General features: G+C 40.2%; 1 protein-coding gene across 1 annotated transcript in view; it reads left to right on the plus strand.

The window, feature by feature from the left end:
* The window catches only part of ARPP21 (cAMP regulated phosphoprotein 21), a 133,128-nt gene that overhangs the window by 86,239 nt on the left and 20,726 nt on the right, over nt 1-26,163 (plus strand). Inside the window, 2 exon segments of the mRNA XM_021386232.1 lie at nt 2,100-2,363; nt 10,545-10,671. Coding sequence (XP_021241907.1) covers nt 2,100-2,363; nt 10,545-10,671 — 391 coding nt within the window.

Below are 26,163 nucleotides of genomic sequence, written 5' to 3' on the forward strand. Positions count from 1 at the left end.
AAATGGGTATTTGAGATTTGGATGTTATCCCCTTTTTCTGCCCACGACTGGAAAAGAGACCTCTAGGAAATCCTTTAATTTTATTTTATCAGTATATTAAATCTGCTGCCTAGATTTATTCCCTGATCACACCAGAGCACTTAAAAAACAGAGTATTGGTGAGCCAGCTGCCAAAGGTGTGATACTGTCATGCATCACCACTAAACACTAATGGCCCGTGTATAATAAAAATAAAAGAGTGCACTTCTGGAGTCTGAATCTGGCTTGGTGCTTACAGGGCTAAGATGATACTGTTGTAAAATAAAGCTGACATTTTAAGAGGCACTGCAAGATATTTTTTTTTCTTGTTATTTTCCCTGGTAATCTTGTTTATGACCAATTTTTCTCAAGGTAGAGATGCCACCTAGTTATAGTAATAGATGGAAACAAAGCTGAATAGTATTCTTAATGCCTGGCAGCTGAACAGTACCACTTAAAGAACAAGAAAACATGTCTGGTGCTGAACAGAAGTTGGATATCTCAGTGATAATTTCCTTGAAAAGTATCTTCCATGCATCTCAGATTGTTCTAGCGATAACCACTAAAAAATAACAAGCCAAGTATGACTATCTTAATAGTGAAACTTCCCCTTCTTCATGAAATTGTTAGTTTTATCAAATACTAGATTTGTCTATTTAACGTACATTGTATGCACAATGTGTAAGTTGTAGGGTTTTGAAGCTCTTGATCTCCGCTGTGCAAATCCAGAGACATTCCACGTGCAATAAAGCTTCTCACTGAATTTGTTTATAGTCATTTGCCATCCAGGTAACTAATATCCTACCTTTTCAAACAAATAACTTCAGATACGCCACTTATGTGTCTGAGTATGGATGCTGAGTGCCACTAAAGCTAATAGCTATCTTTTCTTATGCCTCCCAAAGCTCTGGCCAAGAGTGTTTAAAATGATTGCCCATGGTATCCTTTTGCAGCGCAGAAGGGTGTCTGTGGAGCAAGTGCTTGTTGCTGTGCTCACCACGAAAAGCCATGTTTATCTGTTTTGAAGTTTCCTGCGAGTAAATACATTGTGCAGGATGGCTTTGGAGAGCAAATACTTCAGGACTGTCAACTTAATCAAAGACGGTCCATTTATAAAATGACATGGATGTTTTAAATACAGTTGATTTTTGTATTGCTTATTCCCCATCCCTGAGGGCAGAATAAGAAATCTGCATATTAGCACATGAGGTAGTTTTATGAAGAGTATATTACTCTATAGAATACATTTTAATGTTGGATATTTAAAAGTCTTGTAATCTGGGCACAAATGAAGATCCACAGATCCACATTTATAAATCTTTGACCTTCTTGGAAGAAACTTGAGAGCTGATTTTAGGTGAATCTTTTTGCAAGACTGAACAGACACTGTCTAGAATCCTTCTATAACGACCAGCATGTAACAAGACCTAGGTCCGTTGAATTAATGTGGTATGTTCATCCTACCATAGATTTTTTTTCCCTTCTCCAGTCAAATACAGCACTTGTTTGTTTTCAACACTGAATTAGAAGTCTTGAAATAAGAGCCAAAGGCTTAGCTTTTTTACCTTCTCTATGTATGCAACCTTCGATTATCAAAACGGTTAAAAAGGAAAAGATCTGCACCTGAATTCTACTGAATTCCTGTTGGGATCATTTTGAAACACAGGTGAAATTACCACCATGTCTTTGGATGAGGAATTTTGTGTTTGGCGAGAGGGTATTCATCATAAAGTTACTTTCATGCCCTTTTTATTGAAAATGTCATCTTCTGAACACTGTAAAGTTCACTGACATTTAGGGGAAAAAAAGAAGGACACGGGGAAGGTAAAAGACAAAATGATTGGCTTTTGTGCCAGGCCATGCCAACCACCTTGCAGTCTTTGTCAAAGCATTTATAGTCATTTTCATTTTAATTGCTTCCATTTTTTCTAGATATCTCTGCAAAGTTTGGCACTTACTCGAGCTGAGCAACTCCTTTTCCCCTCATGCTCTGTTTGAACCTATTTTGTTTTGCTGATTTGCTTAAACATCTACTGCAGACATCATGTCTACATTGTTTTCTACTGACTTTTGCCCTGCAGCGAGATGACATGACCACCCAGTTTAACCAGATGAGTTTAAGTCGTCAGTCATCTGGAGACAACCCCGAATCGCCTTCTGGCCCTGTCTACCCGTCACCCATTCTGCAGCAACCTGCCCAGCAGACGGGTTACATCATGGCTTCCCCAACTCAACAGCTTCCCCCAGGAGGCTTTACAGGTTCAGGTCCACCAGTGTCCCAGCAAGTGCTGCAGCCGCCACCACCACCCCAGGGCTTCGTGCAACAGCCACCACCACCTGCTCAGGTAGGCAGAACCTTCACTTCTTTCTATTGCCTGTGTGGCATGGTGCTCATTGTGAAATCAGAAGGACCATATTAAAATATTCCCCAGGTTCTTGGTTTTTATTTTTATTTTTTTCCTGCCTTGGTAAAGGATTAGCAGATTTTCGGGCAGCAGGGAACTCACAAAGCCTCTATCGTTTCCGGGGTTTCAGCAGTTCCTTCCTTATCCCCAAACCATTTTCTGAACATATGTTTGAACTCCAGGACACATCTGCAGATGAATATGGAGGAGGAGGGTAAGTAAATATCCATAGACCTTTTTCCCTGTATGTATAAAGAGCAACATACACACCAGCCCAGGTAGTCATTAATCATATTTAATTGACTTGAACATGTGAGATGTCACAGATCAGTAATTTTTACTGTCTTCTTGAAGACTGATAATGTTTTTCTGTTCACTACCAAACATCTCTACTTGTCTCCTGGGTACCTTTACAGAATATTGAAAGTGATTACTGTCAAGAAGTAAAATGCACAGATGACTTTCTGGCCCATTTTCAAGGCATACACTTGAAAAAAAACAAATTTCTTATCCAATTATAGATATAATTTTAAAGTAGAGTTTAAATCAAGTTATTAATACTACGTCTCCTGTTTTTCTTTTATCCTTTTGAAGAAAGTATTCAAAAAATAAAGTAAAAAAACTCATTACTTATTTAGTGTAAAAGGAATTTAAATTCTAGTGTTTATTTGCTTTTAACTTCTTACCAGAAATCTGTAATTATCTTTGTTACTACAATTCCATGTTGCCATATTACTGAAGAATTTGTGCTGTTATAATACTTCAAGTGGGCTAGAGATGTAGTGCCTCACTAATTAAAAAAAGAAATGAGAGAAATACTGATGCTCTCATCCCACAGAGGACTGTGACATCCCTTGTATCTGTACTTACAGAATCTACACCCTTTTTTTCTGAGAAAAGACCTATGAAAAATAATACTTAGGAGCTCAAATTTAAAATAGTGACTTTTTTTTTTAATTGAAAAGACAGCTAGAAAAAGATTTCAGTGTTTGTCAAATGTAGAATTTTTTCTACATTTCAAGAGGAAAAGATGACCTGGAAAGCAGAATCCCCTAATGCATCCCTCACCTGGTCCAGACTGTGTCTTCTAGGTGAATTAGCAGGCGCTGCCCAGCAGTCTTTCCTCACGTGTAACTCGCGGTGCCTTCAGTGCTTTCAAGCACCATTTAACCAAGCCTCACACCACTTCTGGTGACCCACATCACTCCAGTGCCTCCGTGGCGCTCATGGCACACATGGAACAGCTTCTTCTGGATGTCATCTCCAAGCAAAGTGGAAGAAAAGGTTATCAGGAGTAGCAACATGGATTCACCAAGGGGAAATCATGCTTGACCAATCCGGTAGCCCCCTGTGATGTCACGACCACCTTAATAAATGAGGGAAAATAGCAGATGTTGTCTACATTGATGTCAGAAAGGTTTTTAACACTGTCTCCTATAACATTTGTCATATGTAAGCTTAGGCAGTGTGGGATAGATGAGTGGGCAGTGAGGTGGATTGAGAACTGGCTGACTGGCAGAGCTCAGAGGGTTGTGATCAGTGGTGCAGAGTCTGGTTGGAGGCCTGTAGCTAGAGGTGTTCCCCAGGGGTGGTACTGGATCCGGTGAGACTGACTGTTAATCATGGAGAAAAGAAGACTGGCAGGGGATCTTATCAGTGTTTATAAATATCTAAAGATCGGGAGTCAAGTGGGTGGGGCCAGGCTCTCTTCAGCAGTGCCCAGTAACAGAACAAGGGGCACTGGGCACAAACTGGAACATAGGAAATTCCATCTGAGTATGTGGAAAAGCTTCTTTACTGTGAGGGTGACAGAGCACTGGAACAGGCTGCCCAGAGAGGTCGTGGAGTCTCCTTCTCTGTAGATATTCAAAACCTGCCTGTATGCTTTTCTGTGCAACATACTGTAGGGAACCTTCTTTAGTAATAGGGTTGGACTAGATGATTACCAGAGATCCCTTACAACCCTGTGGTTTTATAAGCTGTCACTGCAGCAGGGCAAAATGCAATGCATTACCCAGCTCTGCAAGCTGGGGTCTTTGCTGCAGGAGCTGAGGGTGGTGCAGGGAGACCCTGCCACAGGACTGTGTGTGTCCACCCTGTCCATCTCAGGTGAGACCAAATGTGTAGCACGGTGGGGTCTCCACTTAGACGCCCCCCATCAATTGATTTTTGGGATGCTTTTCTGAGCTTACCTCACAGAACATTGCCATGCATTGTTCATCTGGGGGCTGAGTGGTGAGACCTCACCCTGGTGATGGGTAACTGGGTGCAGGATTTTCACCCAGACTAGTTCAGTGTCTTTTTGTGAAGCTGTATTCTCTCATTATTAATACTTGGTAATGGCGAGGCAGAAATTTTCTCAAAGGAAATGTAAGGAGGAGGTGCCTTTTTATCTGTGGGCTGGTGTAGGACCAATACTGTGCTAACAGTGTGTCTACTGGCTGCTATGTCTCTGTCCACGCCCCAAATGTGGTACATACAGGGACTTTCCTCCTACATCATAATAAATTGGAGAGTTACTAAAGGCAAAAGAAATATTTTCTGGGTTTGCAGCAGCTTTCGTTATTTTCTCTAGTAATTACTCGTCCTCAGGAAGGGGTAGAAAGGTGTGAAATTCAGAGCTGCTCAGCTTCCCTGCATCTGTTGCACATGCACACCATTCATCTCCAAACTGTCACTGTTCCAAAAAGTCAGTCTTTTTCAGATACTTGTGTGGAAGAAGGCATGTGGACATCAGGCCCTGTGGCCCATGCCTGTATATCATGAAAGTACAGTGGCCTTGGTCTGCTGGGGAGGGAGGCAGGGCAGCAGCTTTTTTCATCAGAATACAAGATGGGAAATCCTGATGTAGAATATGGCATGGTGGTTTATGTGCTACTCGTAGCATGTGTAGTTCAAATAGGGGCTCTCTCTTATAGAAAGCTAAGCAAAGCCTTGGGAAATAGTAGTTCCTCCATTCCCAGTGCCCTGACCAGCCTTACCAGTTCAATTCGCTGGGCAGGGCAGCTACACCTTGATGTCCTCCCTTACTCATAGCACAGCTTGACTGGCACTGGCTATTCCCAGTCTGAATGCCTTGTTACTGTGTTGGGCTTAGATGCAACACTGGGCTGGTTTCAGATGCCAAATCCAGTAGTCTCAGGGAGACTTAAAAACAAAAAGAGTGATAGAGGTAGTAAAGCATGCAAAACATTGTGATGCATTAATCAATGCAAAGCAATCAATGTAAAAGCACTTTTATATCTTGAATGTTTCTTTTGGATTTATACCAATAAAAAGGAAGCTTGACTCTAATGGCTAATTAGTTCCCATAAATGCATTGCTTAGAAGGTTCTAGTAGATTGGCTGTGGAGCCCTCTATGCTGTTGGAAAATGAGAGCAATGAAAATTTGGGTAGAAGCACTGTGAGTATGAGCGCTTCCTTTGTGAGCTGAAAGGAAAAGCAAGAAAAGCTCTCCAGGCCTACAAACCCAAAGGTACTGTTTTTGTATTATTAGCTTTTGTATCAAAGTTTAAGTAAATATGGCTGCACAGCCGCACTCCGAGATTCTGTATCAATGCAGAAGCAGACTTGAGTTTGGAAGAGCTCGCCTAAGAAGTGATGAGAGGACCCCTTACACATCTTATGCTGCATCGTTCCTTACAGCTGTTCTTCAGTTTAACAACCAAGTCATGGTTTAATAACCCGAAAATAGCAATCTGTCTTTGTTCAGCCAGCTGGCAAAAAAACTCTTAGTCTGTGTTTGCTGAAAGGGACTTTTAGCAGCAAATTCGTATTTGCTTTCTGTATCACAAATAGCAATCATCTTCACTTTCTCAATTTTCTTCTCTGTCTGATGATTCTTCTGTAGCACTTAGGGGCTCAAGCACTTCCAATAAGGGTCCACATTACTTTTCGGAAGCATTCTGTCATTGATACTTGTCACTGCTCAGCATTTGCTGCTGCTTGTTTCTGCCTCTGCAAATGAAAAGATGGGGAAAACTGTAAATACTGTGACAATGACAAGTCATACACTTGTTTAAGTTACTTCCACTTTTTGTGCAACTTGTACTGGCAAAATTATATCTGAAAGTGAGATAGTATGAATTCTTGGAGAGACTGGGAGAAGTAATACAGTTTGAAGGATTTTTCACCTGAATTAATTTTGTCATCATTAATTTGAGCCAGCTCTTTTCAGAATCCCCCCTCCTAGAGACTCTGTAGCTACCGTAAGGCAAAACCTTTATTCGTAGTACAGCTCCTGTAGGAGACATGAAAAAAGGTGGGAAGTCAGTTTGAAGGCAGAAATTCTATATGTGGGTGGGTCTGTGGGTGGGTCTTAATGATCTGATACAGTCAGATTGGTGGAAAACACTGCAGGTGTTGCACACAGGCCATCATTTCTGTTACTATTCTTGTAGTTGTTACAGAGGATGGGAGGAAGAGAGAAATGCTTGATAAAAGACGCAGCCAGTCAGTAATGATACTGGAAAGAAATGTTCCTCCATGCTTCAAGACATTATTGTGGTTTCTGTTGTCTTTTCTCCAATTTTATGCAACCTTAGCTGCCATTAGCAACAGTGTCAGCGTCGCTAATCATCTGGGTGGAGGTGTTAATTCAAACGTAATTGAATATCAGCAATGCCTATGAGTTGGCAGAATTGAGCTGTGAATCAGTAGGGAGATAAGCTAGAAAAGTAAAAATCAGTCCAATAGACGCATGGAGTTGTATTCCTACAAGAAGAACATAAACAATGTACCTGTCAATTTAAGGGAAGCTGTTAGATAATAGTCTGAGAGACCTAGGCTCACAAAGGGTTTTTGAACTGTATGTGGATGGAAGAAAACAGAAAGCCAGTGCTGTGTTGAGTCATTGCCCATCACTTAGAGACACAGCACAATAAAAGGAGAAAAAATGATGGCAGCTCGTGCCATGGGTGTCTTTGAAGCAATGTGCCCAGTCCTGTTGCACATTAAATAAAAAAGAAGTAAAGATTAATAGAGATGTGTATAAATGGTAAGCATCCAGACGAAGAGGAGATTCACCTTCCGAATATCTCTGATGGAAACGATCACCTATCAAATATTTTAAGGCTAATATTACAGAGAGGGGATTTTTTTCCACATCAGTAATTAAGACAATGAAGTAAAGTCCTTAGGCTAGAAAAGACAGCATCTTTTAAGATTATGGTCTCAGATGTGTGAGCTTTTTTATGATAACCATGTAGCTGTGTTGGCATGCTCGTTAGGGTAGTAGAAACTTTTCAGTTCTGTAAATGATATATGCTGTACTTGCTAAAATACATCATACTTGCTAAAGCTCGTGATTTAGACTGTGTATTCACATGGGAAAACAATTCAAAAATAAGCTGACTTTTCAGTAGGCTTCAACAGAAATGTAACATGTTTATTTAGAGGGAACATAGGCAAGATGTTAGTAATGCTGATGTAATGAAAAACTGAAAAATTCAGGAGGGTCTGAGTAGACAATGCAAGCAGTATTTACTTCCAATTCCTCTAATTTCACTGTTCAGTAATGTAATAACTGAAAGAACAAATAACTTGTCTCAGCTACTGAGGTATTGTTGTACTCAAGATAAATGAAAATGGATCCTTCCAGACCCCTCAGTCACCAAAGACCTATTATATTCATGTTTATATTTTATACCACGCCATTCTTTTAATGTCTGATCTCTTCCTTTCAACTTGTGTGTGTGATTACTAGCAAATTCATCCATCAATCTTTATAAATTAAATGATTTTTTACCCAGTACTCCTACCACTAATGTTTTTCAGGGTGATAGATTTCAGTCTGATAAGCTTTTAAATGGAGTATATAACAAATGTATTAGATTCCAGTGAACTGAGAAGATGAGAGAAAACTGACTAATTCTGAGAGGTTAATATGTGATTTAAAAAAATAATTCCAAATACACTCAGTGTTTCAGTGTAAGGTTTTGTACATGTTCAACTATAAAGCTCACTTCAAAACTTATAATGTTAAGGTTGTATTTTAAATCTGTACCTGCAGACTCTTTCCATGAGAGACGATTCATACATACTCATGCATTTTCAAATATCTAGTCTAATAAATCTAGGTAGGTCTACAGAAGGAAAATGAGGAAGTTTAAGGTCAATCAAATATATTTAAATCCTTTAAGTGAGAGTAACCTGCAGTCAGGACCAGTGAGAGTGTTTCCAGAGGGGCTTAATATCCTTTAATTTGTAGTGTGCTGTAATAAAAATAATAATTAAAAAAAAAAATTGAGATCCGTTCCTCTGCTCCAAGGCAGGGTCAACTATCTTCAGTGTCTTTACTAAGCTTGACTCCTCTCACCTCGTTCAACTCTGCTGTTGCTGAATCTTGCTGAGAGCTATTGGGTTTCCACGTGATGAGTTTAGTGTGATAAACTGTCCTGATCCTTTATTTACGCTGCTTTGATGTACCCGGAATCTCTGAGTCTCCTTTCCTAATATCTTGTGGCTTTTCTTTGCAGAGAAACAAATTAATTGTACTTTTTGCAAGGCGTTTTGCTTTTGTTGCTTTACTCTCTAAGAAAATAAATGACTCAAAGGCAGGCTGTAGCCATTAGTTGTCACCTGGTATTGCCTGGAGGGAGGATAGCTTACAATATTTTCCAATCAAAACATCCATGTCTTTCTCGTATGTGTTTGAATCTAGCTGATATCATCTAGAGGAGAAAAACAAAAGCAAAAAAAGCTACGTGATTTCCATTGATTCAAGAGAAAATTAATAATTCTTGAAAAATGAATGGGAATTCAGCTTCTTGATTGACAGGTGGTATTAATTGTCAGTCTGTCTGGGGTTCACTTCACCAGCATCATCTAGTCCAGTTGTGTTTATCCCACTACTTTTCCCACTGCCTTTGCTCATTAGCCTTTTACTAGCATAATTAGCCATCCATATCCTCTTCTCAGCTTTCAGATGTCCTTTCTGTATACGAAATTATGCACTTACCTTTACTTTACTAATGTTTTCCTTTGTGGATAATCAAATAATCAAATCTCTTCCGGAGCCACTCCCTACATGCAAATAAAAGAGGCAAAAATAGTTCTAAGTTTTGCGTGGAAAAAAAAACATTTTGTATGACTTTGTGGAAATGTTTGAGTAGGATAAATACTACATGATAGGAAAAATATTGCATGATTTAAAAAGAAATGCTGATAGACGTTGTAGAATTCATGAGGGAAGCAACACTGAAGCCTGTGTCCCTCTGCGGTTTGGTACCATAAGCTCTTGAACTTTGTCAGGTGCCTGCAGAACCAACTGCAGCTGAAAATGAAAAATTTTGAGTGCTTTGAACTTGCCAAGGGTCAGCTGAAAACTGTTTAGCTCAGACGTGTCAGTAATGGCGATATAGCATGTACAGGAAAAATCTTTAGCTCCAGTCACCCTCAGACTTCATGTTCAGCTACATGATGAGGTGATGTAGTACATGTTGTTCTGTAGTAATAATAGAAAAAAGAAGCCCCTTTAGCAGAACTTGCTGGATCAATGCCTACCCTTAGCTCCCACAAGAAAACCACCATGACTGTTTCTGCACACCAAGTATGAGAGAAGCTTAGAAGAGAAATGTTCACATAAGGATGTAGCTAATAAAATTAGCAATTTAATAACAGTTTTGTACAAGACTAGCAGGAATATGGATTCTATCTTTCCCACTTTGTCACCTATATATATTTTTTTTTCCAGGCCATCCTTTGCCTCAAACTGACCATGTCATCCAGCATTCACTCTGTGGTTTAATATGCTGTCTCTGTGTATTATGTTGATATGGATGGTGTCATTTGCATTCATTTTACTGCAGCACTTGATATCTTACCACAATTTCTTTAGTTGGTGTATAGTTTTTTGCAAATGCATCCTATATGTTTGTCTCCTCTCATTGCCGCTTTTTTCCATCTGTTTCTTAAAGCACCTGAGAGCAAATTGTGTAGCAGCCGTTTTCCTAGCAGAGCTGAAAGCAAGCCGCAGTGCTCGAAGAGATGTGATGCAAATCTCTCCACTTGATTACTGTTACTGCTCTTCTTCCATTTTTGTTTTGTTTTGTAAATCTAAAAAATTAAAGAGTTTCAGACTACATTGTTAGCTGCTTTTCTCTCTCTTTCTCTCCCCGCAGATGCCAGTGTATTATTACCCATCTGGTCAGTACCCTACCTCAACAACTCAGCAGTACAGACCCATTGCCTCAGTTCAGTACAATGCACAGCGGAGTCAACAAATCCCACAGACTGCACAGCAAGCAGGTATTTACATCTGTTATTAATTTCTTCATCTACTCACAGTGCCTTTGGCTGATGAAACTTATTGGTTGTGTTTTAATATTGAATTGAAAAATAGAGGAGAAAGTTGGTTGCTGTTTTCTTTGAAAATATAGTGAAAACTGAGAAACTCTTTGCTTGGAGATACCGAGCAATGGAAGAATGGAGATTGCATTCTCCACCACTGCTGTCCTGCATGCAGTGCCATGTCCTTGGTGCTCCACATGACAGGGGCACAGAGAGAACATGAGCAATCACGCTGCATCTTCAAGACACAGTTTTCCCCTTCATCATGCAAAGTCCGCAAAACATTTGTAGAATGAGACATGTTTCAGCTCTGTGCCAAAGATTTGCAGTGATGCAGACCGGGTTGGTGCTGTGCTCCACCACCTTCTGCTGTACCTGGGCCTGGGGAGCAGCGAGGTGGTCCATGAGGTTGGGGCCAGAGGGAGCAGTTCCACAGGGATGTGCGGCTGGAAGGGGGGCCGTTACACTGTAAGAGAGTGAGTAGCAGGTCTCACAGTGAACCGGTCTCTTTTCCTGCTGTGTCATGCCACTCCTGATGACACCAGAGTAAGAGAGACATAGGCAGAGATGGGTGGGTGCATGCTGGGGAGGGCAGGGGTTGTGCTTGTGAAAGAGTCCTCACATTTCAAATGAATAAACAGCTCTTCTGGCTTTGGAGGTTTTTGTTTAAGTCATCGGTTGTCTGTTTCTTTAGTGCAAACCTTCACTCACATGGTGTCTCAAACAGTACCTCCAAGGAGGTGGTGCTGTTTCCCGGTAGGGCTTGCAATTACAGACGTGTTGGGTAGGGTAAAGCATTCATCATTCTGTCTGGGTTTGACAGAAACTCCTCTGAATGGCATAGCAGGTTTCCTGCAAAGGCATTGATAGGAAAGCCCTTTAAGATGCAAGTCAAGAACCCAGACACAAGACGTGAACAAGACTTATGGGGTCATCCAGCCTGTCACCCTCTGTTAGTAATGCGACTGCTGGCAATTTCGCTCATGTTCTCTCAGGCGCTCAGACACAGCAAACACAGCTATAACTAAGCAACTGATTACTTTTTTTTTTTTAAAGCTGTTCTATGCTTTAATAAAAATGGCATTGTTTTGGATGGTGTCTGTGGTGGCTATCAGTATCTGCCTTCCTAACTTTGTATTTCTACATTCCTAAGAGAGAAGGAGGTGAGATATTGCACAAAGGTCATCTGTCTTTTGTAGCTTCTCATGCCTGGCGGTCTGGCACCATATTTATTATCTCAATATAGTGGATCTTTGAACCCAACTACAAATCAACTTAAAAGACATCTGGCTTTGCTATGTTATTATAAAAGCATATTTATCAGTTTAATGCTGCATCCATAGCATAGCGGGGCTTATGGTAAATGAAGTGCAAAAAAGATGGTCTGAAATGCTTAAGTGATGTTCTGGAGACAATTCAGCTATTTGATCTTGAGGTTGTCATAATTTTAAAGATAAATTGTAGCACAGTAGCCATTACATTTAAGTACAGACAGTGCAGAGATGCAAATACAAATTTTGTTTCTGTTTACTGCATCATTTTTCTGTGGATGTTTGGAAAACATGAGTCAAGGAGACTGTGTAAAATCTCTGGCGCGTCAGTCTTTTCCTGCAGTTCGCTCTTTCAGCTGCCTGCTCACTTGGAAACATTATTCTTATCTCATTTCAAAATGAAAACATTTTGACTATGGTTTAGACTCCCTGCTGTGGTGATTGTAAGCATTTAGCTATTCTCAGATCTTGAGACTTGACTGGGAACAAATTCCTCAAGCTGCTTCATCCCTTTGGGCTCAGATACATCCTTCCAGATAATCCTTGTCTGAGCACGTGACAGGCATGCCAGGAAGCAGCTTGGGGGTTCCTACAGATCTTTTCCTTGAGATATGATAGGATGAAATCACGAGGGTAAGCTCCTGAGCTGGGTCACCTTGTATGTGCACCAGGATGGAGATGTTAATCCCCCTTGTCCCATAAGGACGTAGGTGCTGTTGGGGCCCAGCACTGCCCCATGCCTCCAAAGAAAAGAAACTACAAACTACAGTTCACAAAGTGATTTCCATCCTGTGTTTCTGGTGTTTTGTTCAGTTTTGTGACTCTCTTTTCCCTCTTTTCTTCTGTTCGTACACACATAACTTGGAATTTTGACTGGAATCTGGGAAGTTACTGAGTGTCTGCAGAAGTAGTTGTAGCTGAGCCAATACAGATTGTGTTACCAACTTAGTAATGTCAAAAATTCCTTCTGGAGCAGGAACTGGAGAGTGTGAGGAGCACTTTAGGTCTGTTAAAGGTTTAGGTGGTGACATTCATGGTCATAGTCGATTATTGAAAGGATATGATGTGATCACTGAAATTTACGTATTTTGCATCCTTGGCATTTGGAAAATAACTAGCTTTCCAAAATATCATACAACTTATACCAAAATTAAAAAGAAATTGAAGTGTGGGAAAGTGCATTATTTATGGTAAAGACTTATTGCAGGAGGTAGTCACCAAAGAAGTGATTTGGTGATGTTTCGGGTGGCTTTGTGCCCAGTGTTGCTGCATCTGCTTTTCTTCCCACCGCACATCCTGTCAGCCACTGCACACGTTTTGCTATCCTGTGACCTCAGCCCAACCTACAAACCCCTCGTCTCTTTCAGTGCCCCTTTGATGCCACACTCTCAGCTCCCCACCATGCCCACTGACTTCTCACAGGGCAGGAGATGATTGGTGACTGGCACCGCAGCAGAGGGAGCAGTGACACCTGCATACTGCAGATAACTGGTAGCTTCTGCTGCGGCTTTGTGGCACGTTTCTCCTTCAAGCCACTGACTGTTACGAGCCTTCAGAAGAAACATCATGTCCTTGCAGCTTCCATCTGTCTGTCAAACCTGATAGAAAGTAGACACTGAGCTCAGAAAGTTGTTCTGAGGGTTATTTGAGGAAAACTGACAGGGTAATCACACACATTTTTCCTTCAGAAACCAGGCTAGGAAAACATAAAAAAAAAGAACACTTGCAAACCTTCCTAGAAATGTGTACTTGATTGGAAAATAGCAATCATAGAGTGAGTGTTTCAGACCACCATTTCCCTACCGTGATCCAGAACAGAACGGAGCAGGTCATGCTTGTGCTGGGGGTGCCTAGGGGTGGCAGAATGGAGATGTAACAGAGAACAGAGTTGGTGAAACAGAGCACAGGTTGGGGGTATTGAGGATGGGAAGGGGGAACAGCTGAGAATGAGGCAAACAAAAAGCTGATTTCAGGAATGATTTCTGTGAAGAGCTCACTGCTGCTGTGGCTGCAGGCCTGCCCAAATTCAGGCTGGCTGCCTGGGCCTACCGACTGCTCACACGGCAGTATCAGCCTGAAAAAAATGCTTTATTAAAAATAAAGTTTGCCTTCTTGAAGGGGCTTTTGGAAGCTTTCAAAGCACCAACAAGGAGTCTGGATTTTGGTTTTCCCACTTTGGGCTGCAGAGGTCAAAGTTTGATCTAATGCCAGCAATTTGTTTTCATTTTTCTTAGAAAAGGTCTCTTCAGGAGCAGAGTGGTATTGATGACTTTTATAGCAAGCAGTGAAGTAAAATGTCAGTGCAGCATCTGTAGTGGCTAAGGGTGCCTGTATTCTCTCATGGTTCTGGAAGGAGAGCAATATTAAGTTAAAATGGCTCCAAGGCAGAAAAAAAGATGAGCTCACCTAATATTAGATTAGAGCTCTGACAGCAATAAATCATTTGGAGAGAAGGATGAGAACTTTTCTGTGTGTTTATTTACTTTTTTTTTTTTTTTTTAAGCACAGGCTTGTATGAGAAGTGACCGATTTCTAGCAGAAGCATCTTGTCCATGGAGGTTTTTACATTTACATTTGTTTCTGTTCAGGACCCAGTCAAAAATGTGTTATCTGATGGTTTGATAGCATATTGTGTGAACAGAAATACTTTCATTTCCCTTGAATATGTGCCATCATAACTTTTCTTCATTGTGCTGCTTCTGCACTATTCTCGTGTCCAGTTCTGCTCAGTGCACAGTGATTCCATGTGTTGTCACTGAGTCAAGACAGTATGTCACACCATGGCATGCACAGGACATGTTAGGTGGATTCTGTTCAGAGGACTGCTTTCAAAAACAGTATGCTCCTTTTTTCAGACTGTGTGTGTATCTTGCTATTAGTGTGTCATCATGTTCAATACTGTGCAATGCCCAGTTCTGTAATAGCAAAGAAGTAAATGATACTGTTGTATCCTCACCTAGCAGTACTCTATAAATCGTAGCTCTAATATCATCAGTAAGTATTTCGTTCGTCAACAGTTATCTCTCTATGTTGGTAGTTTTGAAAGTGTTAAATCCTAGTTATTGTGCTTGAATAAAAAATAGAGATATATTGATGACAAGTCAGTAATGATTTGCGTTTTACCATGGTAGAAGAAATCAGCAGTAGGCTATCTTATGTCCATGTGTCTGTATTTACTTTCATTACAGTAAGTGCTGTGCACTTAGAGGATTTTTCATCTTTTAAGTGCTTCATAAAGATGAGAGGGATAAGTACATGAGTATTACTTTGGGATATATAACTGTTATTGCTGTTCACCAATGAGCAAGCTGCAACAAATTATGTCATTTTTTTTCCTACTTTGATTTATTATTGTATGTCTGTCTCACATGTTCCAGACAATTTCAGAGCACTACATAAGTTTTATGGATAAAGTCACATTTAGATTCTTCTTTGGGCTATACATCTGAAAGGCAGTTAGCTTGTTTTATCATACAGTTTTAAGGTAAAAACATGTGGCATGTGTTTTGCGTCAGTAATGAAGATCTTCTTCTAAGGAAATTAAAGCTAAAGCTTTTAGTATTTGGTTGAAATATTTTTCAGCCAAAAGTTTACACTGTAATACATCCAGAAAAAATAAGATGGTATTCAGCATATCTGGCTGGTCTGCAGTTCCTTCAGTCAATATAGTGTGGTTTTAGGATTTCTGGTATGGTTGAGAATCAACAGATGTTTCCATTATAACTTGTGTCAGTGTCCAGATAGCACTGGCATGCTCAGATTTCATAGGAGATCTACACTTTTTCCTAAAAGCAGAGCAGGTCATTATGTACAATTGCAGCTTTGACAAAAGGAAGATGTTGTGTGAGGAAAGGCTGTGTCTGAACACTGTCCAGATGCAGAATCCCTTCTTAGTAAGTATGCATGGATATTGTGTCAACAGCAAATGTTTGTCATGGAGGACAATTAATATTGCTGATGAATGACTGTTACTAGGCTTTATAGCTTCCAGTAAGAAAAAAGAGGTAACTGCATCTCTCATGCATCTCCAAAACAAATTTTAAGCAAAGACAAAATGTACCTTAACAGAATCCATAAATTTGCTTAACTACAAATCAGAGTCAAATTGACAATGAAGTACTGATTTTTTGTTTAATTTAATCTTTAAGGTGTCATTGTAGTTGAAGAGTGTTATCTTCAAGTCTCCTTCATCCTCTTTGTCTTCCGAAAGCATGTGTCACTATAAACTGATATGGAGAAGGAAAAAAAGTGGGGGAAGGGTAATGTGCAGCACTAAAAAAAAAATTGTTTGTTATGATGGTCATTACAGAACCTTATAAAGAAAGATTATAGCTTACTACCTTCATTAGCAGTCTGACAGGAGCTCATGGTCCATGACAGATTTGTTTGCATAATTCCACCAATAATTTCTGTGCTTATATAAACATAAACAACTTCAAATTTTAAGTATCTAATTATCTAAAGAAGCTGTTTTTCCAACAGTAATTGCTTACTGCGCTATTGGAAGAGATTTGTACTGAAGGTGTCCATCTGCACTGAATAACCAGAATTGCAAATACTATATTTTTTCAGCAGACACTGCTTCTCCTGAGGAGCATTCAAGGGGATATCTCTCTTTTTAACAGAGTTGTGACAGGAACAGGACAGACAGAACCCTACTGATAGTTAAGTGTAGTGCTGGAACCAAACCATACAATTCAGCCATTCCTCTAGTATGAGAATCCCACATGCTTTGGTCAGCCCAAGGAGGTCTTATGTTGTTCACTGATGGGGAAATGATCACCAGAATCTCTGCTATTCAGGGATGTTCTCCACATTCCCTGCATTGCTTTCTTTAGGTAGATGGAAGAACAGAGGAGGAGTCTGAAGGAATATTGCATTCAAGGCTTACCAGAAGGTGCGTGGGTGAGACAAAAAGTTATAGAATTTCTAGTCTTAGAAACGCTAAGTGATGTTGTCCTTCAGACACTAAGCAATAATGCTGCACCAGTATCAACAAGCATCTAGCCTTACAGAATAAGTGCAATTTAAATTAGTTGCAGAATTAGTACCGCTATATTCCCTCTAGCGTACTGGATCTTGAAAATTAAAAGGCAGAATAACTTCTGATGAACAGCTTTGCTCCTTTTCAAATGCCTCATGTGTTCAGCATTCACAACAAGAGAGAGGAAATATTGAGGGAAGAGAACCCTGGTAGGCTGAAATGTGTATGTATCTTAAGCATTTTGAGGTTTTTCTTTCAAATTTTCTCAATTTTTGTTCAACTTCTCTAGTTCTAATTAAAAGCTAAGTCATTTCTGACAGTATTCCTAGAGTTTCAGACTAATATATATGTATATCTTCTACTGAATTAGTATGTATTGTCATACTTGTCAATAAACAGGAGTAAGCAGAGAGAGAAAAGATTTCTAGCAGCATTGTACAGTGAGTGGGACATCAAAATATCCCTTGTAAAAAATTGCAGAGGCCATGCTAAGATGTAGGGAATGCTCTGAGGTATTCAACAATGTCTACAAAGAATCTTTGTATTTCTGTCTTTTCTTTGCCAGAAAGTCATACATCATCTCTATTGCTAATTCTGTGTTCGATCAATGGACACTGCTTCCACTTCTTGCAATGAAATTTTCCTGCTCTGAATAATTGAGGGGTTTATGTTGTAGCCCTTTAGAGCAAAGACAGAGTTCATATTTTCTTATTATGTTTTTCTTTTGCCAATCCCTCTTGCTAGAATGCCATTGCTAGAATGAGTGGAACAGCATCATTGTCAGAATTGCTCATCTGGGAGGTGTAGGACATCTCCAGTGCTGCTCCAGGCATGCTGCTCACAGTAGGTCTGTAGATTGTGGGGCTCAAATTTTCTATAACTTTCCTGCAGATGGAGTCACGCAGCAGGGTAGAGAACTATAGCAGGGCTTTCTGGGTCTGAGTTGATGAATGGAGAAATACTCCAGATGTACACCAGAGGTCTGCACTGCAGAGGGAGCAGAGACTTTTGCCTGTCAAACCCTTTAGAGCATCCCCAAACACGGGAGCTGGTTTCCTTAGCGACAGGCAAGGATGTGTGGTGCCTCCCCCAACACTTCTCCACCTCTTCCCCAGGTCCCACTAGCTCATTACACACCAGAGCAGGGAGCATTCCTGCAGTGGGAGCTAATTATAATGCATGAGGGCTAGGAGCTGTCATTGTTATTGGGCACAAAATAAAAAAATTGAATTTGCTGTCTGAGTGTCTGGTTCTAACAACAGCTTGATTATTTCTGTTATTACTAGTGATCCATGGTCCCTGCTGAGGTTTCACTTTCAGTGGGTATCTCTGGCATTTATCATTATGAACGATAAGGATAAACTCATGTTTTCTTGCTGCAAACTGTGGTGAAGACTCCCTCATGGCTAATGGGATATAGATTGAGAAGGGAAAATGGTGATTCTTTATTCAGCCTTTGCTGCCAGTCTTGAGACCTAGCTATGAATACAAGTCATTTTACATTAATTCACTCCAGAACTAACATGGCCTATGCTAAGTGGAGGCTGGTCAGTGCTACTTAGATCTGTTTTTCCTGCTTTTGTTTATGAGCTGAAGGTGAGAGACGACTATACCCTCATCAGGAATCTTATTTTCAGAATGGAAAGACAAGTACATTACCCAAAGTGTTGAACAAAAATTCATTTTTACAAAAATGCTCTTTTTAACCTAAGTATTTCCATAGTCTGAAAGTTTGAATCCCTAAGCCAACCTTACGTGGATAATGGGAAATTAAATGCACTTTTATTCCAGCTTGTCTGGAAGGAGTTAAGATTTTAAGCATTTTAACACAGATTTTTCTTCTCCATTTTTGTTTTTAATTTAATTTTTTATTTTCCCAAGATCTCGGTGTCTTGGTAAAAGAGTCTTTTGTCTACCATCACACCAGTGCTTAAGGAAAGGCAGACTCCAATCTGTTCAGTAATGATTACTGTACTTTAGCAGTGCCTAGGAGCTGTTCGTTCATTCACTGCCTATTCACTGTCTGTAAAATGTTGGGCACCTAGGGTTCCCACTGAAAATGGTAAGTAGCTTTTGGGATCATACATGTAGCATTATGTGTGCTGTCCTTAATCGTACTGTTCAGAATAATTCATGTTTTTACAAGTGTTCGAATTTCTCATCATCTTTAGTTTTGGTGTTCCTTGGATTTGCCTATACAAAAAAGCCCACTGCCATAACATAATGACAAGTGAGTGGACTTCCCATGCAAATGAAAGTAGTCCCACCCAGTTTTATGTGACTTGGGCAAAACAAATTATGTTAAAATCAAGTCTTTCTGAAACAACTTAGCCCAGAGAAGTTACTGTAAAAAAGCTACCATTTCCAAGCAAGCACATGTTTAGGCTATATACTTAGGTCACTCCAGAAGTAATGCCTTCTATTCATTTCCATGGAAACTACAACAGATACAAAGAGCACAGTAATACTGTTAGATACAGCAAATTCTCAGTTATAAAACACTATTTTTCAGCGTACGCACCACCACTAGCTAGGCATTATTGCCAGCAGTGAACAAGAGACTGTGTGCTGGGCTCACAAAAATCTGCAGCAGCGGAGGTGACCCAGTGTTGCTGTCACCGCTGCCAAAATGCACCACTCACCACCTCACTGTGCTCACATCCACTGTTTGGTCTCCATAAACAATTAGCAAGCATCAGGAAATGTCAGTGGGTGGAATATTTTCCACATGGAGGAATTCAGTGACACACCTTTGCTTCATCCATACTTCCACATCAGATGCCATTTGGTCCATCTGGGATACTGGTGGGAAGGTTCAACCTCTACTGCTATACCACCAACATCCACCTCTGATGTTGTGAGCCAACACAATAAAATAGGAGGCATTACTTTCAGAGCAGCCCCGGTATATGTATATCTTTGGCCCTGTTTGGTTATAAGTGACTCAGACAAAAAAAAATATTTTAAAATAAAGCATCTCTCTGAAAGCTCTTAGTCCCGCAGCATTACTTCAAAAAAAAGAAGTGCAGAGTTTTCTGAGCAAGCAGATATTTAGGCTATATATAAGTATCCTTGCACTTTTTGTCAGCCTGCATTAGCAAAACAATTTATGTGCTTCAGCACTGTCCTCGGGACTTCCAAGAAGCATCCTGATAAAAACAGAACGTCTTCAATACTATCTGCTCAGCACTGTTGGATTGCTATTTTGCTCATTGTTGAGGGCTGCCTTTCAACAGATACTGAGTCTGTAGGAGTGCAGAAGACTGGATTTTTACAGTTCCTTCCAAGGAATCTCCAAAAACTAAATTTTTAAGGTTGCCAAGTACCACTTTATGGATTAAGCAAAAGAGGGGAAACGTATTAATTTTAAGAAACAACGTGCTCCTTCAAAATGATTGCTGCATTAATAGCTCATATCAAACAGCAATTTTAATTCCATCTTCACTGGAGAATATAAAGCAATTAATCTTTTGTAGCACATTGTGAAAAATAAGGGCTTAAGCAGAATCTCAGTTGAGGCTGTTTCTTCACTTAACCTTGAGCTGGGCAATAAATAATTATACATGCAGCTACACTGCAAGGCAAAAGTAATCTGGTGAAATATAATTATATCATGTAATAAAAGAATGAGAAATCTGAATTAGGTTTCTTGCGGTTCTTTGTTCTAGAAAAGTATGAATTTGTCTGTGATTTGTGTGTAAAAGAGAGGAGCTGGATTTTTACAAAGCATCTTCTATACCCAAGTTATCACCAGTTGATGAACTATGTATTAGTACTGCAGTGCTGGCATAGAAAAATGCTGTTGTGCTCTCTCTCTACTATAGCTCATGTAGAACGTATCATGATAGGACTTGTATTATGGAGAGAGAAAATAGTGTCCAAGGTGTATGCATGTCTTGACAGCTTTGAAATAATCTTCTGCTCTTGACCCAGGGCACTGTGTCATCAGTGCCACCTTCCACGAAACTGTCAGTGATACCATGTTCCATACACACTTTGCTCCATTCTGGTGAGCTGCTGAGAGCTGCTAAGGAGACTGGAGATTTGACATTACAAATTGCGCTGCTGTGCCTTGCAGCTCCCGTACATGCTTTATGTATCCCAAAGCAGTGCTGCTAGCCTTACTTCACGTTGAGGCTCTTCTGTCAATTCAGTGAGTCGGTCAATGGAAGTATTGATTAAGCATGCATGCTATGGGTCATCAGTTTCTCATGGAGCTTTGTCAAGGATCCTCTGATAATTAGAGGTAAAGGATGTGAAAGAAAATGGAGAAGGAAGTGAGGCTCTTCCAGAAAGCATGTCTCAAAATACTGGAGAAATAGACAGGAGCCATTCAATCTCCTGGCTAGCTCCATAATGATAAGAAGCCACAGGACACTTCCTATCAATCTCTTCTACAGGCTGTACTGTTTCTATGTGATAGCCAAAGGAAACAATACTTGTTTGCTGTCCTTGCTCAAGAAAAAAAAAGTTGCAGCGTTTTGCTTGAGAAAAATCTCCATGCAATTCTCTCCTTAAAAAGTTCTGTAGTCCTCGCTTTTTGCTTCTGGCTTTCATTGATGCCAAGGCAGCAGTGACAGGCATCCCAGCGTTGCAGTCCTCAGTAGATGCTGGTGACTGTTGGCTTGTACCCAGGAGCTCTGAACCAGGAACAGGATAAGCTCAAGGCCCAAGTGGAGCAGCAGCTGGGGATGCTATTGGGAGGGCTTTGCTGCTAGAACGTACTGAGTGTGTCTGTGTTGTGGTGCCTCAAGTATGGCTTGTGAGCAGAAGCCAGGTGTAGCTTTTGACCTGTAACTAAGGAAAGAAAAGCAGCTGTCATTGATTGAAAAATAAGATAAAGACAACTGCAACGGATGAGAGAAAGGGTCCAATATTCTCTCTTCAGCAGTGACAGAATAGCAGCAGTTTTGCAGAAAAGCAGAACAATCAGGTACATGCTCATGTTTCCTCAGAAACCTTCCTCTCTGTGAGCAGTATGCAGCAGAGCTACTTCTTGCCTTCACATTTAGCAGCCTTCTGTGGATTTTTCCCTCTGAATTTGACTGGTTTTGAGCCTGTGAATAATATCCACAGTTCTTTAGGGGAAGACATTTTGCTGTTTAGTTACATTCTGTACAGAGAATTACCTTTTTGGGGGGTTGTTTTTTTCGACATTCCCTTAGACTTCATTTGCTATCCCTTAATTCTTGTGTTGAAAAGGACAATTGAACAGTCGTGCTGTAGTCGAAGACTGTTTCTGTGCCTGTCATGGTCTTACTGCCCTTACAGTCTCCTTTCAGTCAGTGGTAATACATTATTTTTGTTTCTACAGCACACAGATCTGAATATTTATCATTGTTTAAAGGAAAAGTCAGGTTTCTTCTCAACTGCTCAGAGCCTAAACCAAAATCCAACCCACTTGGCTTGCAGTCCCTAGGAGAGCAGCAAGGTTGACCATCTTTAGACTTAATACAGCATTTATATATAAATATGTATGTTTCTCCCTCACTCCACAGCGGGTCAGTTACACTTCAGTGGTAGAAAATTTGCAGTGATAAAAACTCAGCTGCTTTTATCCATTATGTCCAGGTGTTGATAGCCCACTATAGATTGGGTACAAACTAAGCTAAATTTCTGAGTTTTCTGAGTGAGATTTCTGAGTTTTATAAAATGTGAAAAAGAAATGTAATGCCTGAATTGCACATGCACTCCTTGTTTCCTCTCTCCAAATTTGAGACTAGCTGAATGGCTGCACGAGCTAACAGAGTATGCTTCAATTTGACAGAACTTAACAAAAGGAACTGTAGCTTGTATATGTGTGTACCTTTTTTCTCCCTCCCTTTTTCCCTCTTGGAGTATTTACTCACCATGTTACAAGGGAGAAAGTTAAAGTGCAGAGCTATTTGTTCTTATTAAGAGGTTTAGTCAGGTTATCGGTGTGTGGCTGGGCTAAGACTTTTTAGTCCTAAAAAAAAAAAAAAACCAACACAAGTTTTCTGACCAATTTGAAGCCTGGAGGAGGGCAAAATTAATTTGATTTCTGCTCTTTCTACTCAGTCCTGATTAATGTAAGTTTACGGTGGTGGTTGAAATGCATTAGACGGCTTGTTTGTGCTATAGTGTGGCCCATTGTGTAAATACGGAGTGATACGATCTATTGGAGCAACAGGTGTGGACATGTGAAAGTACGATTTACCTTAGAGAGCTGCTTCTAACTGACTAGTGAAATGCCATCTCCAAGCAGGGCATAATTAATCAGCAAGAGCTCTTTTCTGAGTTTTCTCCTGTGAGTGAACAGACTCAGTACATCCATCAAGTTGAAGATGAGAGGGAAAAGGCCTGTCTCCAGCGAGCCAAGTGGTTGTGTGCTGTGAAGCAATCCCAGCAGGGTGCTATGTTGAGTGATGCCAAGATGGGCTTTGAAAAGAAATGCTGAATTGCATATTTCTTGTAGGATTGTTAAAGTTTTAATATACCAAGTGTGACTATTGAGTGCCAGAAAGGAAGCTGAGGTGAGGGGAGAGAAGAGCAATTGCACAAAAAATAGGCTAGTAAACTTGTACCACCTTGTGTAAATACACTGGTAGTTACTGCAATTGCTCTAATAATGCTGAACTCACCAAGCACAAAAGTGAGTGTCGGAGACTTGTGTTGGATATCCATTTTCACATTTTACAGCAGCATTAACTTTTTTGTTAGTGTTTTCAGAGTCGTGGGATGTGGAGATGTTTGGTCTGGACGTATTCTGGAGTGAAAGAAGCGATAACCCATCTTTTATAATACACTGCAGTAATTTGAAAACCTCACTAAGTTTTTATCGTTAGAAACGTGATCTAGCTTGGTTTTCATACATATTGTGATGCTGACAGACCTGTCACACTCTGCTGGTGTTGGAATGGGAGGGATGCTGAAGGATCTGCTGTGCAGGTGGTTAATTTCACACTCAGCTTTAGTAAATGCAAGAATACCTAATTTATTTCTTGCTCAGCAGTTTGGGTCTGAGATTTTTATTTTAATACTTGTAAGTCAAAGGAGGACTTCAGGCTATCCATATTATCTAGTCCAAGGTCCAAACAACTTACTGGCAGGGAAGGTAGGACCTCCAGGGTGAAGAGAAACAAGTCAAGAACATCTGTGAGACGCTCGAGGAACTGCCTCAATCTTGCTGCACAGCAAAGACAGTAAAGCATTTTGGGGGGATTCTTATCAGCTGGATTTTTACCTTTGCTCATCAGGTGGCTATCCAAGCATTATCTGTTACTTTCTAGTGTCCAAAGAAGAGCAGAACTAATAAGATACTTAATCTGTTCCTTTTAAAACCATGTTTCTCTAAACACTTGCATCTTATACAACTCACTGTGTCTATTGTACTGGAAATGCAGCCTATGAGCCTCTAGCATCCTCAGGAAGAATTCTGTGGGCTCAGAGAGTTGTCTGTTGCACGAATGTGGGGGACTTCCAGTTCCAGCAGCTCAGTCTTACTTAAAAAGTTCTTCACTACTTCACTTATGTATTTGGTTTTTTTTTCTTTTTTTCTTGAAAACAACTTTGTGAGATTAAGAGCAATCACTGTATAATAGTAGAGGTGATCTAGGCAGGAATTATTGAAATAGACCTCCTAGTTTGGCTGCTTTCACATGAAAGCCATCCAGTGAATTACGTTCTGATCCCAACTGATCAGCACCTAAGTTCTTAAAATCTTCAACATCTGTGCATTGTGACAATGAGATAGCGTTTATATAGAGCTTTTTTGACTGTTTTTTTTTTTTTTGGTGAGATTTGCATCAACCTCTTGCTTTCCAAAGAACATCCTTTATACGATTAAGAAAACACCCCCACGTGTGACTTCTGAGTATGAGGAGTACGTGTGAGGTGTGTTATTCCTTTTAGAATTAAACAAGGTGGAAAGAAAACTTGCAGCTTGAAACAACATACCTCAGGGTAGGAGGTGAACATTTGACAAGATAGTTCTCAGTGAGACCACTCTTTTGAGTGCCCTAGCAAAAGCAGATGCAGATTTAATTGAGTCTTGATGTTTTGAAATTGAGAGTTTGGGTACTTAGTGTACTCCTCGTGGTATTTTCCCCATGGCTTACAACGGATACATCTGGAGAAAATTGCTAGCAGTGTATGCCGATTTGGCTGTGCATGAGAACGTCTAGCACTATGTGAGGGTCAAGGTGAAGTCTTTGTAAGCTGTCATGCTCAAATCCATTTTGAAGTCCTCCTGTACTTCGTAACTAAGAAATAGGAAGATGAGAAATTCTGATGGCGGTCACATTAGCAATTTACAGGGCAAATTCTGTTGCAGTATATATGATTATTATGTAATTAAATACTGCATCTTATTCATGTATGTGTAAATTGCTGGAATTATGGTTGTAGGGGCTACTTTTGCATTGCCATTCCCTGATTTCTGCATATTTAACCACACCACCTGGTGTTTTCTGAGGCCATGTGGACACAAAACTGAACTGTGTTCAGTTTTAAAGTGCTGGGAGTGTGACCCCTTAAGGCAATGAAGCTCTAGCCAAGCAATGACAAATTTCTCACACTTTTCAGTCCTTGACTTTCATTTTGAGACCTGCATATCTCTATACGGATGTCTGTATGCTTGGCTCTAGATATACTTCTTAACTTGCCTTTAGGAGTAAATCCGCCTTCTATTCTGCAAGCACAGAAGGTCCTTTGGTAGGGAAGGTCCTGTGATCTCACTGGGAGAATGGTTCTGGCATAAAAGGAGGATTACTGTTTACGTCAGACCTTAACTTTCAGCTGTCATGAGCTGACATTTTGGGCAGGTATATCTGCACAAACCATCCTGCACAATCAGATTTCGTATTTGTGTGCAGATCCTGGGGAATAACAGTGCTTTGTGTCCAAGGGTATGTAAGGTATTTAGCATCTCCACCTAGGCCACCTCACCCTTAGTCTGCAAAGCAGATTGTTATCTGCAGAGTTAGAATTGTATTTGTAATTTGACAGTACATGAAAATAGAGCCTTAACAAAGAGATACCAGTTACCTTTGCTTGAGCAATAACATTGATCGCGCAGAGATGGAAGAGCTTTTGTTCTCTTGTTAAAAAAGACTGTTATATTGACATAACAGAAACAGAAAAATTGAATGTAATATGGGGGAATTTTGCTTTCATTTGAAGGGGAACACAGCAAAAAGGCATATTACAGTTACTAGGCTGTAAGAGCAGGTGGTA

Source organism: Numida meleagris, chromosome 2, assembly GCF_002078875.1.
Source record: "Numida meleagris isolate 19003 breed g44 Domestic line chromosome 2, NumMel1.0, whole genome shotgun sequence".
In the NCBI taxonomy this organism is placed as follows: domain Eukaryota; kingdom Metazoa; phylum Chordata; class Aves; order Galliformes; family Numididae; genus Numida; species Numida meleagris.